The sequence below is a fragment of the Crinia signifera genome, unplaced genomic scaffold (assembly GCF_055691185.1).
Source record: "Crinia signifera unplaced genomic scaffold, ASM5569118v1 HAP2_SCAFFOLD_881, whole genome shotgun sequence".
In the NCBI taxonomy this organism is placed as follows: domain Eukaryota; kingdom Metazoa; phylum Chordata; class Amphibia; order Anura; family Myobatrachidae; genus Crinia; species Crinia signifera.
Genome location: NW_028142797.1, coordinates 7737 through 22640, shown reverse-complemented (window position 1 = coordinate 22640; position 14904 = coordinate 7737). Strand labels below are relative to the sequence as shown.

Genomic DNA, 14904 nt, shown 5'->3' with positions numbered 1-14904 from the left:
ATGTACGATGGGTGTGGCAGAACCTCCTTAAACTGCAGACGCTGCAAACCTCTTCGCAAAGATGAAAGAGCACCTTAAGGGTCGACAGCAACCACCAGCTTTTTTTATGATAGGTTTGCCTGACTTGTCAAGCATTGGCGCACATGTGTGGAAAGGGCTGGGGCCTACGTTGAAAAGGGAATAGTGTATTACATAGAGGATAAAGTTATCATGTACTTAAAAAAAGTGTTCAAATGTGTTCAAAAATAAAAAAACTTATAGCCATGGAGGCATTACTTTTCAATCCAGCATCGTATATACATTGGCAAATTACTTTTTCTTAAATAAAATATTTCTGAAACAAATCAAAACTGGTTATTCTACTATAAGTCTTAGGGTCTGCTTATAAAGTTTTTGCATAATTCTAGGAATTGTTGCTATAGTCTGATGAAGTAGATTTTACGTTATTATCAATGGGGACTACGCTGTGACCAATATGTACTGTACCTATGACTTTTCAGAGTTTGACCCAGTTTATGCCTATGGAAGCATATTCACAGGAGAGGGATCTTTTCTGGTGCACCCACATCCAAAAGACTGTATGCATTTGGTTTTACTCCTACTCATTATTATTTCCAGTGTTTACTTGCACATATACTATACTTTTAGTTTTGGTTAATGTGCAGTGTCCACATTAATGGAACTACTTGTTAAATAATGACTGTGATTTTTTTAGGAAGCCCCATATGTGATGTATAAGAAAAATGCAGATCAGTTTGAAGGGAATGATCGCTATGAAGGATACTGTGTTGATTTGGCTACTGAAATTGCCAGGCACTGTGGATTTAAGTACAAACTGACAATAGTAGGAGATGGCAAGTATGGAGCAAGAGATGCAGAAACAAAAATATGGAATGGAATGGTGGGCGAATTAGTTTATGGAGTGAGTATGATTTGTAATTTTTCTTCCAAATGCATTTTCATTTAAAACATGTACAATCAAATTTCCTGGCAATAGGTCATAAGCAAATCTGAAAACAGTGATTATTAGACTTGCCTCTAATACGCGTAGAATATTTTCTTTATAAAGCAAAGTAGAGAAAGCAACAGCCATACGAATCTCAAGTCTCGGGGTGCATCTCAACTTTCAAAAGTCATAACTGCAAACTAACCAGTATATATATTCTTTCAATATACAATAAACCGCAAACTTAATAAATGACACATGAATGATATGGTCAAGTCAATTGGTTTCAATTCTCTTGGCTATATCTCTGTTTTCGGTGTTTTCAGGGCATTGACAAACTAATCACATATTGTGTTTAAACTCTGTGATGACAATACTTCACATGGCACCAAGGGAGACGAGGAAACATTTTCCTGCGGCCAAGATTTACAATTACATATAAAACAAAAGACAATCTTCTCTTTCTTGTCCTAACATAAATCAGAATTTTTCTTTCACCTCTTTAACCTTGACAGCTGACATTGTTATAGTCAGAAAGGATGAATAGTACTACTGTTCCGGGAATGTACATGCATATATATTGTATTATCCACAAATAGCATACTGTACATCAGGAACAAATATGTACATATAACTGTATTTGCAGTAACATATATATATATAAACGGGTGTCATTCCTGTGCTGGCTAAAATTGTGACCCTAAATAGCCAAATGCAGTACAGGAATACTCTATATACAAAGCAAAAAGAGCAAAATAACCACCACACTGAGGGATCTCTATGGATCTGTATGGAGTCATCGATTTTAAATATGTGTATTATATTAAATAATAGAAGATATTCTGTAAAGCATAGTATTGTGTTATAAATCTTTTTTTATATTAATTTATTTTGTTGGTGATCATTATCATCTTAAACCTTTAAATGTAAATATTGTATTCTCTGTCTAATACCCCTTTCACTCAGAGCCTTGGACCATAAATAAATTGTATAACTCGGGCTGTGTGTTTATATGAAAGGTCAACCCGGTTGAATGTGCAGAGACCCTGATCTTGTTTATGAGCTAGGTTGACACCAAATCACACTGACAAGCTCCCACATTTTTTCCTGGGTCCATGCCTCATTGTATGAGGGGTTGCAACACGATCCATTATCCAGGATCGGACCCAGGATTATAGTTTGAAAGGGGTATTCGATAGCATATCCACTATACAGTATGCAAAAGTTCTTTTAAGCAGCTATACTGTAATATACAAATAATAAAGTTTGCCATTCGAAACAGGGTGGTACTACTGCTGTAATTATAATTACTTTATTTTGTTTTACAGAAAGCTGATATTGCAATTGCTCCATTAACTATAACATTGGTGAGAGAAGAAGTGATTGACTTTTCAAAACCGTTCATGAGTTTGGGAATATCTATTATGATCAAGAAGCCCCAGAAGTCAAAACCAGGAGTGTTTTCCTTTCTTGATCCTTTAGCATATGAGATCTGGATGTGCATAGTATTTGCTTATATTGGGGTCAGTGTAGTTTTATTCCTGGTCAGCAGATTTAGTCCATACGAATGGCATACTGAGGAATTTGAAGATGGAAGAGAAACACAAAGTAACGAATCATCTAATGAGTTTGGGATATTTAATAGTCTCTGGTTTTCCCTTGGTGCCTTTATGCAGCAAGGATGCGATATTTCGCCAAGGTTGGTTACTCATCTTTTTCTACTTTGTGCATTTTTGGTCTGAAGCGGATGCCGTGGTGCATATATATTCACAGCAATGAAGAAACACTTCATATTGCAGTATAACCATTAAGTTCTTTATGCCGACTTTTATTTTCTACAAATCTATGATAATGTTAAAGCCAGCGTAGATACCTTTTATAAATATACATTGTCTCTCGTGAAATTATATACACCATGTAAAGATTACAGAAATGCACAAGGTTCCGATCATTTCCCGCCTTCTTGGAGGGGTACCGTGTTTTTGCTGCATTCCCATTTTACAGTGCAATAGGAACTGTAATGGGAACAAAGGATGGTGAATTTTAAGTTTGTTGGTCATAGGTCATACAGTTTGCACTTCATGGCTTTGAGAGATTCTATATTATACAATGTTTTTACAGTTTTATACAGTATAACAAAGACAAGCATGGTTCTCCATTAACATTATACATACAAATTTTTTTTATTTTCATATTTTTACAAATTTCAAGTAATACTGTATATCACTTTTGGAATTTTTTTTAACTACAGTACATTCTTCAGGTGTCACGTTATGGATACATTCTGTTTCTTAAGAAACATTTTCTCTATATTTATCTCCCCAAACGTTTCAGGGCAGGAGATAAATGTTTGAGATACATGCATCTTAGGCAATAGACTCTATTCCATAATTTCATTTTATACATACAGTAGTTGTGGGGGAACAAATGAAAATTCATAAAAAGCCAAAACAAAGCTTTAACATAGAAGAACGCTCTTTTCCTTTTATGAGGTGACGGCAGAAACCTGGATCCGCACTCTGCTTGTATGTAGGTAGTATTGTATGCCTATTTGTAATGACGAACTACAGAAAAGTACATCATTATTATATATTGGGCTCAGTATGTTAACCAGGTGAATTAATAGGTACAGTATCCAAGCTGGGTAATACGTTTGTCAATATATAAATATATTTGTACCACATAAATTTTGGGCCAGATGTATCAAGCTTCAAAAGTGATAACATGGAAAGTGATAAATAGCCAACCAATCAGCTCCTGCCTGACATTTTTCAAACACAGTCTGTGACATGACAGGTATGAGCTGATTGGCTGGCTGTTTATCACTCTCCATTTTATCACTTTTGAAGCTTGATACATCTGGCCCATAGAGAGGCAAGATTTTCAGTTTTAATACTACACCTGTTTTTAATGATAGAGGCTGGTTTTATTGTTCCTGTGAATACTTGATTAATATACAGTGACTTTCTGTAACTGCTGAGGGTATAAACCAAGAAGCATAGTAATTATCATATATTATACTGTATATTTTATACTGTGTGTTTCAGAACTTGCCATTTTTAATTATTTTTGCACATGGTCACCACCTGTCATCCAAGCCACATTCACACTAGTATACACTTTTAGGGACTCAAGTCAACAAAGTTATGATGCTTTGTGGTTCATTAGAAGAAAAAAAGTTTTTTTGGAATAGAAATAGAGGCGCTATTGGATAAGAGGTTGATACTCCCCTGAAGCTTCTGGAAACTCCCGATAAGGGTCCCCTTGATACGGTTTCGTTATGAAATGAGAAAGAAAGAGAGAGCCAAGCTCCTCGTGTAATCCTGTCTGGTTATAAGAATCACACTTTAATATAAACAGTGATCAGATTCGTTAAATGTGGATTCATTTGTTGGGGTATCTCCCCCTTACAATCTCACTCACACAAGTGGTAGTATAAATCGCATATCACAATATAAGAATTCCGTATTGATTCAGGAGATGATATAGATTGGGGTTTCCCCCTCTGCTATGTACTCACGACAGAATAGATGTCACAGCGCATATATCAAGGTCTTTCACTTATGGCTAGATTTCTTCTTAATCCCATAAAATGATTTCTGGATTCTTGTAATGGTAAACAAGTATCCTTTATTAAAACATACAGTTTTAAAAACAAATATAATTGTGTATGAGACTTTGGCTGTGTGGAACCGGTTGGGACTGGATGGAGTGATGTTTAAGAGTATAAGTGGAACAAGTCTTACCGGGGCCCCCTGTTCATTGTCCACCTCCAATCCACGTCCTGTTCCGTTCCACCAGCCGTTTTGTCTCCTTAGATGTAGTCAAAGGGAACTGCACCAACGCGTTTCGAACCTCCGTGGTTCTTTTTCAAGGTGTACCTGTTCCCTCTGTCTTCCGGCTTTGTGGTTCATGACTGAAACAGTTGCAAGAATTTGAACCCATGCTGCCACAGAAACACTGAAATCAGCATCTGGGAAAATAAAACCAGTATGCACAGTACTTACAGTTTGGTGACAATTTTACATATACCCATTACCATAGCCTCTCTCAGCGCACAAGGATCTTTATGCCTCGCGGGTACATATAGCTCTTTTCTTAAATATGTGCATTTCGTTTACATAAAAGCAACAACTAGAAATGGTAGAACCACATTGCTGACCCACATTGACCATTGAAGCCTGTGACATTTGTACATGTGTGTGATCTGTGTAAAAAGTGCTCTGGTAAACTGAGAGAGACTTTGCATTACATCTGTGATATGACTAAGACACAAAATGTATCTAAAATTATGTTCAGTTCCTCATCTTGGAGCATCTCAGTCATTCCGGGCATCTCATGCTATATGGTGTAAAGACACTCAGTGTATGAGGACACATCTGTATACCCACACTACACAAGGTACATTACTTTAGGTTAATGAACTGCACTGTTAATTTACAAAACAAAAGATATACTGTACATTAGGGAAAGTTCTTTGTATGTCATATAGAGACATAACAACCATCAAGCACCAGAGTAAAATTTGATAGGTGTGCTGGCAATCATCTCCAATACTCATCTCTACTATTGTGGGCATTATCAGGGGCCTAGGCATGTGTGTGCATCCAGTCATGGGTTTTATATCTGGGGGCCTTTATATTGGAAACAATTACCGGGCAATGTACCTCTGGCCCCATAGCAGTGGCATATCTGCTTTGACTGAAATTACTGTATGTATACTTGTGATATATCTATAACTATAATACAGTATATAGTTCTTCTGTATTACTGACAACATTATTACCTCCTTTGCTTGATTTACTAGAGACTATCACATGCATTTTATTACGCAGTCAAGCAAATGTTTCACAAAACACATTTTTAATACGTTTTTATCCTTCAACTAAGAATTGTCTTTAAGTTTGAAGGTCTGGTATAGAGTTAGTATAAAGCCTCAAATGATGTACCTGAAAGTGCTAGACAAAGCACAATTATCATGGAAGGGGCATGCAGTATTAAACACCTCTAGGCTAAGGGAATAGCTGGAAAGCCAATGTAATTATTCTTTTGCTTCTACGTGGCATCTTCCTGACAGCTCCTTTTGTGAAATGTCTCTCTGCTTTATTCTTCACTTACATTTTGTATCACTATAATTATCAGCCGGCTCTACTGCATATTTGCCTGCAGTGATTAGTCTCCAGACCTTGGTGTTACCAAATAATAAAATTGCATTAGCAAGTTTTAAGGCTCAAACCAGGATTTGATAATGCTCTGGTGTAGTAATCATCACTGAGCTCTTTCTGTGTTTTCAGAAGTAAGATCTGGGCTTTATATACAGATATTGTAAAACTAGGATCATTTATTCCAAAGGAGTTTACTGTATGTCATCTTTCTGTTGGTTTATATTCTGGTTTGCGCAAAGGAATATTATGTTATACTTTATTTTTCAAAGCTTATGGCAGTCTGGAATGACCTTCCATTATAAGTATGTATAGAAGTACAACGTTTTAATGCATTTTAGCTAGAAATATGATCTAAGGACTGATTCATGTCTGTAAGTAAAGGAAAATGTAAGTAACTAACTTGGTGTCTGGAGCAAACCATGACACAGTGCAAGTGGAGCAAATACATTTAATGTTTTCTGTGCAAGGATGACGCAGCATAGCGAGAGAGTGGGAATTTACAGCTCCCTCTACGCCACTGAAGTAAACTGGAGCTGGTGAGCACATGTGCCCACTTCGCATTCACTTTGTTGATGTGAAGGAGCTTTGTTCGCATCACGGTGCCGCTACAGTAAACTGCTATATTCAGCAGCACACTTGTAAATATAAATACTGCCTGCTTTTGCATGTAGCCCACAGCTTTATTTTTAAAGTGCAATATAGATTTTAGTTTGGACAAACCTCACCCAACGGCGGGTGAGGTTTGTCCGAGTTCGCTGGAGATCATGGATGCTGGCCGAACGCGGATGTATTTTTAAGACGTTTTTGCTTGTAAATGATTGCCTCGTAGATCCTGACGCAAATCTAAATCTCTCCACCTCATCTGCAGTGCAGCATGCTTTTACCCAGTTTCTTGCTATTTTGCTTTATTTAAAAACATGACTTACAGTAAGTCCCTTGTAAGGAACGTCCTAAAAATTTGCTGAATTAATAGATGTCCCATAGGGTCAGCATATTGTGTATATATATATATATATTGCATACATTTTTTGGTACTCTTTACCTATCACGGCGCCCATCGCGGGCATCGCGGGTACATTTATGTCTGGCCGCGACGCGACTGACGCGATGCCCGCGATTTCCCATTGAAACCCATGTTAAACATGGAAATCGCGTCGGTCGCGTCGCGGCCGGCCATAAATGTACCCGCGATGCCCGCGACATGATGCACCCGATTTCCCATAGCAATCAATGTTAAATGGCCCGACCGACGCGATTTTACTGTTAAATGCCTCAATGGACCCGATGTGGCCATAGGAAACAATGTTAAATGGGCCACAGAGGCCAAATAGGCAACCTTGACTGGGAAATGGCCCCCCCAATTGTTACCGCCACCCCACGATCAACGTCAACCCGAAGCGTGGCGAGCGCAGCGAGCCCGCGAGGGGCGGCGGTACGCGTCCTCCGACCTTATCATGCCCTACTATCCACGTCGGCGTGGAGTTGAGAATAGAATAGTGTGGCGAGCGCAGCGAGCCACCGAGCCCGAAGCGTGGCGAGCGCACGCGGATACCTTCACAGGTAAACGCGTCCCCTCGCGGGCTTCACAGGTGTCCGCCATGTTTAACATGGTTTTCAATGGGAAATCGTGGACATCGCGTCGGTCGCGTCGCGTCCGGGCATCTTTAGCCCGCATACAACGCGACCGACGCGATTTTTTACCTCACGATGCCCACGATCAAGATCGTGGGCGCTGTGCTAGGTAAAGAGTACCCATTTTTTTTATTTCCAGCTTGAGGTTGTGATCGCATTTTGAGTTAGATCTTCGTGCCACACATTTATCTTTAAAGCTTTATCAGTGCAGATATAAAGTTATTCCTAAGCACTGCTGCCCTATGTTAGTGTGGATTGCAGTTCCGAGAGTTTAAGATCAATGATGTTGGGTGCAGTGGGTATATTCTGTATACAAGTAGTATGTTCTTGTGCATGATTCAGATGCATCTGTGAAAATGGACGCTTTTTTGTGCTAATTGCGCATGTGTCTGAGTCACAAAGTATGGTGTCTTACAAATATGTGCGTGTGTACTGCATTTTATGTGAATGGATGCATGAAATACTGTAGTTATCTTTGCTATGGAAACTGGGCAGCAAGTATCAAGTCGCACAAAGTGACTGATTCCAGTGGGAGTGTCAGAGGAGTGTTGAAGGCGCATATATGCAGCTTTATATGAGTTTTGTATATGGAGAAGGGAAACCTGTTACTGCAGATCTATTGCACCTAGCAGTGGGCTGGTGCAAGTGCTAACTAATGATGACACTTGAGTCTGTGAACACACTAATACATTGGACAGAATAGTCTTTCACTTTCAGACACACAGATTTACAACTTAATTTGGGTAATTGTGACATTACCATATGAAAGTGAGTCAATGTCGCAGCCATAGGGAAAAAAAGCAGACATAAAAGCCTGCGGCTTAGAATCAGGGTCACTATGTGTTGTTGTCAGGTTCCCGTAAAACAATTAAAAACTTATAAAGACTATCTCAGGCATTGGTGTCTGAAAGGTTGTGATCCATGGCTAACAATATAAAATGATTAAGCAGCCATGTTTGCAGAGTGGATGGGCATTGTCATGGTACAAGGCACTCTCCTATTAGGAAAACAAAATGGGTAAATATGTTACTCTGTATTGTAAAGTAATGATTATCATTTACCTTATCGTCTAAAATACTGTTCCAGAACTGTTCCTGGAATATAAGCCCATGAAAATGACAAAGCACCAGATCGATTCACTGCTGGTAGCAAGCATCTACTCAATAGTTGCTACTGTGCATTATCAAGTTTTCTATCTTATCTTACTTTTGTCAGGTCAGCCAGTTGATCCATATTTCCTCATCTGTTATACTTTGCTTGGCTGACCATTCTTGAACTATAATGATGATATGTTTGCCTTTGAGTTCCTGGATGACATCACCTTAGACATGGATGCGTATAAAACATTACCAAGTTGAGCAGTATTACAGGTCTACTTATCAAAGAATATTTTAAGGATATTCCCCCCCCCCCCCCCCCCCCCCAAAAAAAAAAACAACAACATTTTTTTAGAGTGCCTGTGAGTATTAAGCATCCCCTAAATGTAAATACAGTAAAGGGGACCAAAGTCTTTGATGTCCATGTTTCCACTGAAAAATCATCCCAGATAGGTTTCTATGGGGGCCAATTCTTACCACCTTTGGAATTCTCCTTTGTCACTAAGACTCGTTAGACATGGTAAGACTCCTGCCAAGTGCACCCCACCATTCATCTCTATTTCTAAATACAGAGTAGTACCAGCCATAATTATTGGCAATCTAATGCTGGCCACACATCCAACCAACTTTCCTTCAACTGTCAAACTAGTTGATTGGATGGAATAAAAACCTGGTACTGGATAGGAGCAAATGTAATTTGTAATTAAGTCATTTGTTTCCCAAATCGGAAAATGGACAACAACTGTCACTCAGACAATGTACTGTAGTTGGACCTATTTGATTTAAACAATTTCACTGAATGTTTTTGTCCATTCTCCTGAGTTTGTGAGCAAATTACTTATTTGCATTTCCATTCAGTACCAGATTTTCAGTCCAACCAACTGGTTGGATGGTTGGAGGAAAGTTGGTCTGATGTGTGGCCAGCATTAGTCTCGCTCTTTTACACATGACTTCAACTATATTAGGTTATTTGGTAACTAAATTCATATGCCACACCTATGTAAGTGTTTTCATGCCTGTATCTCTGAGAAGATGGAGCAACCTTAAAAGCAACTTCCCCAAAGCACTGTCAATCAATTGCCCCTATCACTATCTCAAGTAAAGTGCAGTGTTAAACATGTAATTTGTTAAATTAAATGATTAGCTTTGCAGTATTACACATCATGCACTGTTTTTTTCACTGTGTGGACACAATGAGGATGATGCAACATTGAACATACTGTAGCCCCAATTACTGAGTGTATTGTGCATGACTATGCACTGTACATGCTTATTATTATTAATAATGTTATTTTTTTATTTATAAGGCGCCACAAGTATTTTTCAGCGCCATACAAAGGGCATAAAATGGAACAGTACAGGGAGACAAAACTTAACTTTACAGTAAATAAATTACAATAATTGAGTACAGGTAAAAAGATCACCACAATTTAATACACATTACAGCTTAGATGTTAGTAGTGAGAACATGATCAATGTACTACTAGGAGCTGGTGGCCAAAGATGGAGATGAGTATGTGGACGAAGATGGTCGTTAAGTGTTTGAGTATGGGATAGCTGTCAGTGAAATGTGAAGAGAAGAGGGCTTTGACAACAAGAGGGAAGAGGGCCCTGCTCTCAGGAGCTAACAGTCTAGAAAATAAGCTTTGATAATAAGCATGTGTGAATGTGACTATTTTTACAATGTGGACACATCCAAATGTATTACCAGCAGATGAGCAGCGGGGTGGATGGCTTTCCATAGCGCCTGCTATGGCAATTTGTCCACCCCGGGGAAAATCAATAGGACGGTGAAAATTGCTAAGCGTGTATGCACTGAGTGATTATCAACCCAGTGATTGTCTCCTTCACTGCTATGCATACACGCTGGGCAAAAATGCACAGTGTGTATGCACTTTTACTGTAAGATATGCCGGATTTTGATGCTAGACTAAAATCAGTGGAATAATTGGGTTTTATCTGTATCTAAGCTATTAGTCATTACATGTATAGTATACAGCATACAGTAAATGTAGTATTACATATTTTATCTGAACTGTTCTCACATACCAAGAGAAAAGGAATAATGTTTAAATATATACTTTAGTTGTCATGACAACAGCATGACCTATAATTAAATCCACCGTACATTGACAGAAGAGGGAGAGAATATAGCTTGCCTGCCCTGATCATAATTTTAACTGCTTGCTAAGGTTAGTTAAATGGCAATTTAATTTCGAAGCGCTAAAATAAAGGTAACAGCAATTACTAATATAACACATTAAACGCGGTGCTACATGTTACAGCATTACAAACAAGATGGCAATAAAAATTGTTACTGTTATAACAGGCTCATATATTTTTGCTCCAGTGATATTTAAATACTGTATCTTACCTTATTGTGTGATGCCTATATCATATGTAATCTCCATTATAGATATGCCTCTGATCTCTTTAGCTATGCAATTATATAATGCCTAATTCACATTATAGCAGAATGTTATACTGTACTTCCAATATATAATATGGGGATCTATGTATTAAATGTCCCATGCAAAATACCATTTTTTATTGCCATAATTTCACAGCAATATGGATTTGGAATTTCTGGGCTCCACTTCAGGCAATATGGGTCATTTGGAACTTAACCCAGAGGGGGGCCCTGTAATGTCTCTTTAGCCTCACATTTCCCCCATAGATAGCAATTGGATAATGTCATCTTAAAATAAATAGACCAGCCACTGCAATCCCTATAGCATGCTATGGGGAGTGTAACAAAGACAGACTATGGGGAATCAGTGGTCCCATTTATTAAATAGTAGAAAACACTAATAAGTTCTTCAGAAATAGATCCTAGAATGCTCTTATCTGTATGGGGAGAAGACTCTGTGACATGAAGGCAATGTATAAATGTTTGATTAATGTATAGTTTAGACATGAACAGCTTTATTTTTTTTTTATTTTTTTGTTAAACAATTTCTTCTTTATTGAAGCATGAATACATTAATCATTTAGGGTAAAATTAATAATATATGTTAAATATGACAATAGTAATATGCAAGATACAAATATAATTTTCAGATACAAGTAATAATGAAAATTAAGAATCAGTATCCACATGTCGACAAACAAGTCAGAAAACCAAGCTCGCACCTGTTGGCTAGAACCAGCGGGAGCGAAGGGGGTGTTGATAGTAATCATGGGGGGGGGGGGGCTTTGCAATATATAAGCATTTAGTACTATAAAGTATTTTGGAAATATTTCCAGAGCTGACTCCTGTGGATAAGGTGTCAGTGTAGCTCTCCCATGTGTGAGAAAAATGTTCAGTAAACTACATTACTTGGTCCCAATTGATATTATTAATAATAGCATACTAACTAATTGTGTTATACTGGTGTCCCTGGGTGGTATACCAAATATTGCCCGTTCGTGTGTCAAAGTTAAAAATTATACCAAATGATGAGTAACATACTTATGTATTAAAATCCAAAATTGGTATATCACTGGTCATTGTCATAAACAATGTAGTAAGTTTGCCCTCAGGGACCCAGATCTAGTACAAGAGTGATCCTCCATCATACCAAATAGATATATACAGTGTGGGGAAAGATACAGTAGGTCCTATGTAGTATATTGATCAAAAGTAAAAAATATAATGCAGCAGGGATCATTTCTACACAATATTCAACTGTTTGTATAGTTAGTTATGGCATTTGGTCCTCCTACTGAATAGCTTTTTTAAGGACATTCTTCATAACTAAGTAAGACTTTTTCATTAATTAAATATTCTAATTAGAAATATTTCCAAAGTAAAATTTAAAAACCATGTGGAATACAGATGTGTTACATTATCCGTGCACACGATAAATAATCAAATCTGATCTTAAAAAGACCTACCTATAGCAACTCCAGATCCCATAGAATTCTATGTATTCATCCATATTTGGTTGTCCCCAGGACTTAAATGCAATTAACGCGCCAAGGTACCAGGATGGAGATGCTACAACACAGTTAAGGGCACAGAATGCCATTAGCTTTAAGTGCACTTTGCCTCCATGCTGTCATATGAAGAAGCTAGTATACAGCACATTTAATTATGTATAAAGTATGTATAAATACTTTCTTAAGCATGTCTGCACAACCCAAAGCTGCAATCAGGACTGTATATACTGTACTTTACTTGAAAACAGTAAATGAAGGTTCTGCCTATTACACTTTTCATTTGTTTAAACTTTCACAATGTTTCATAAATGATGAACCTAGTTTACCTTAGATACAATAAATCACAAGCATTAAAGGACATTGATACTGTCTTCAGGTTCCATCTCATCCCTCACACTTTGAGAAGATACAGTAATAACTAAACACTAACATTTCTAAAACTCCAATCTGCCACCCTTCTAGATACACTCTCCCAGTTGGGAGCCACTGCTATAATCCACTTCATAAAGATCTACAGTACTGTAAGTTTAAAGAGCTACATATGTTGAAAACGACAGTAGCTGCATTAAATAGATACTAAATCGTAGTCTGCTGTTGTACAGCTCATTAGAAATGATACCGTAGAGATGTGCAGGGTCTCATTTACTCTGATTTACTCTGATTTCAAAGCAGGATCTTATTGGCTATCAACTGTCAACAACTGTCATGTGATTTGGGATAGCCAATAAGATACTGCTTTGAAATCAGAGTAAATCAGAGTAAATCAGAGCCTGCACATCTCTAGATACTAGTACTGTAAATGTCCAAAATATTTTATATAATGTGCATTAGATGGGTCCTCCTTTAACTATTTCTATGGCTTTACATAACAAAGTGGCTTTGAGTAATTTGCTAATGCAAAATAACCTGATGAAGGTGCATATGCTAGTTTTCTATAGAATTTTTTTTTTATTGTGAGATGTTTTTGCAAAGCCCTGAAACTATCTGCCCAGGAGCAGTTAATTGGGGACATATCTGTATCTGTTCTTAGAGGGTAGGTGAAACCAGAGCTGTAGCATGACAACTTTTCATTCTCTACAAGCTCTGCCCCCAGAGATGTGGCATTGTGATATCACAATGAGGGGATTTGGCTGTCAGGACAGTTAGGAGAAGAATGCCTTGATCATCTTGAAGATGTCCTGGGACCTTTATACAGGCTGCAAGCTGGGAAGAATAAGATGCACTAAGGGTTGCCACGGATATCAGATAGTAATTGCTGTTACTGTTAGTAATCATGTTCAGCCACATTTAAAGTGTGCAGTTTCTGTATTTTAATTTGCATTTGTAAATGGGATTTACTGTTTGCAATATTACTGGCGTTGCAAGATATCTGTTCTCAAACATATTGACTACACCCTGTGTAGCATCATCAGTTGTAAAAAGAAAGTTCAAGAATAACGGAAATGGTACGGTCTGCAGTATATGTTTAAGAATTCTGTGCTACCTACAATCTTCTATGAATAGAGCTTTGTAAGAGTTCATTTTCTTGTCACTAAAAGAACCCATAGATTGGAACTAAGGTGCAATAATATATTGCTGTGTTATACATTTTTAATTTACTACCCAAAAAATGTAATTGCTTGTTATGAAAGTATCAACATATATTTCATTTAAAAACTGCATCTCATACTTGTTATTAGATCCCTATCTGGTCGCATTGTTGGAGGTGTGTGGTGGTTCTTTACCTTGATAATAATTTCATCCTACACGGCTAACTTAGCTGCCTTCCTTACCGTCGAACGGATGGTGTCGCCTATTGAAAGTGCGGAAGACCTTTCCAAACAAACAGAAATTGCATATGGGACATTGGATTCAGGGTCAACAAAGGAATTCTTTAGGGTAAGACGATATGTTTAATAACATTTATCCCAGTTATTATTTGTTGTATTCTAATCTGTTTCAAATGACATTCTAACATTGTAGTAATTGCGCTTGAAACTATGATTGCATATACAGAAGCCATTACATGTTTTAGAAAGAAAACTACATTGGTGTTCAATTGTGAGACATTAGATAGATAGATAGATAGATAGATAGATAGATAGATAGATAAAATGCATATGTAACAAGGTACTGTAGTTTTGTCATGTATTTGACTATTATA

The 14904-nt window shown here is 37.5% G+C and overlaps 1 protein-coding gene across 1 annotated transcript; it reads left to right on the top strand.

Annotated features, from left to right (window-relative positions):
- Positions 1-716: 716 nt before the first annotated feature.
- Positions 717-14672, top strand: LOC146056750 (glutamate receptor 2-like). The gene is made up of 3 exons (XM_083168433.1): positions 717-922; positions 2275-2645; positions 14441-14672. Exons 1-3 carry the CDS (start codon positions 731-733, stop codon positions 14655-14657), a joined length of 780 nt encoding a protein of 259 aa, XP_083024559.1. The 5' UTR covers positions 717-730; the 3' UTR covers positions 14658-14672.
- Positions 14673-14904: the final 232 nt, after the last annotated feature.

Coding starts and splice junctions, on each gene's coding strand:
- LOC146056750 (XM_083168433.1), top strand. CDS start 731: ATGTATAAGAAAAATGCAGATCAGTTTGAAGGGAATGATCGCTATGAA. Junction 923..2,274: donor TGGGCGAATTAGTTTATGGA/GTGAGTATGATT, acceptor TTTGTTTTACAG/AAAGCTGATATTGCAATTGC. Junction 2,646..14,440: donor GGATGCGATATTTCGCCAAG/GTTGGTTACTCA, acceptor ACTTGTTATTAG/ATCCCTATCTGGTCGCATTG.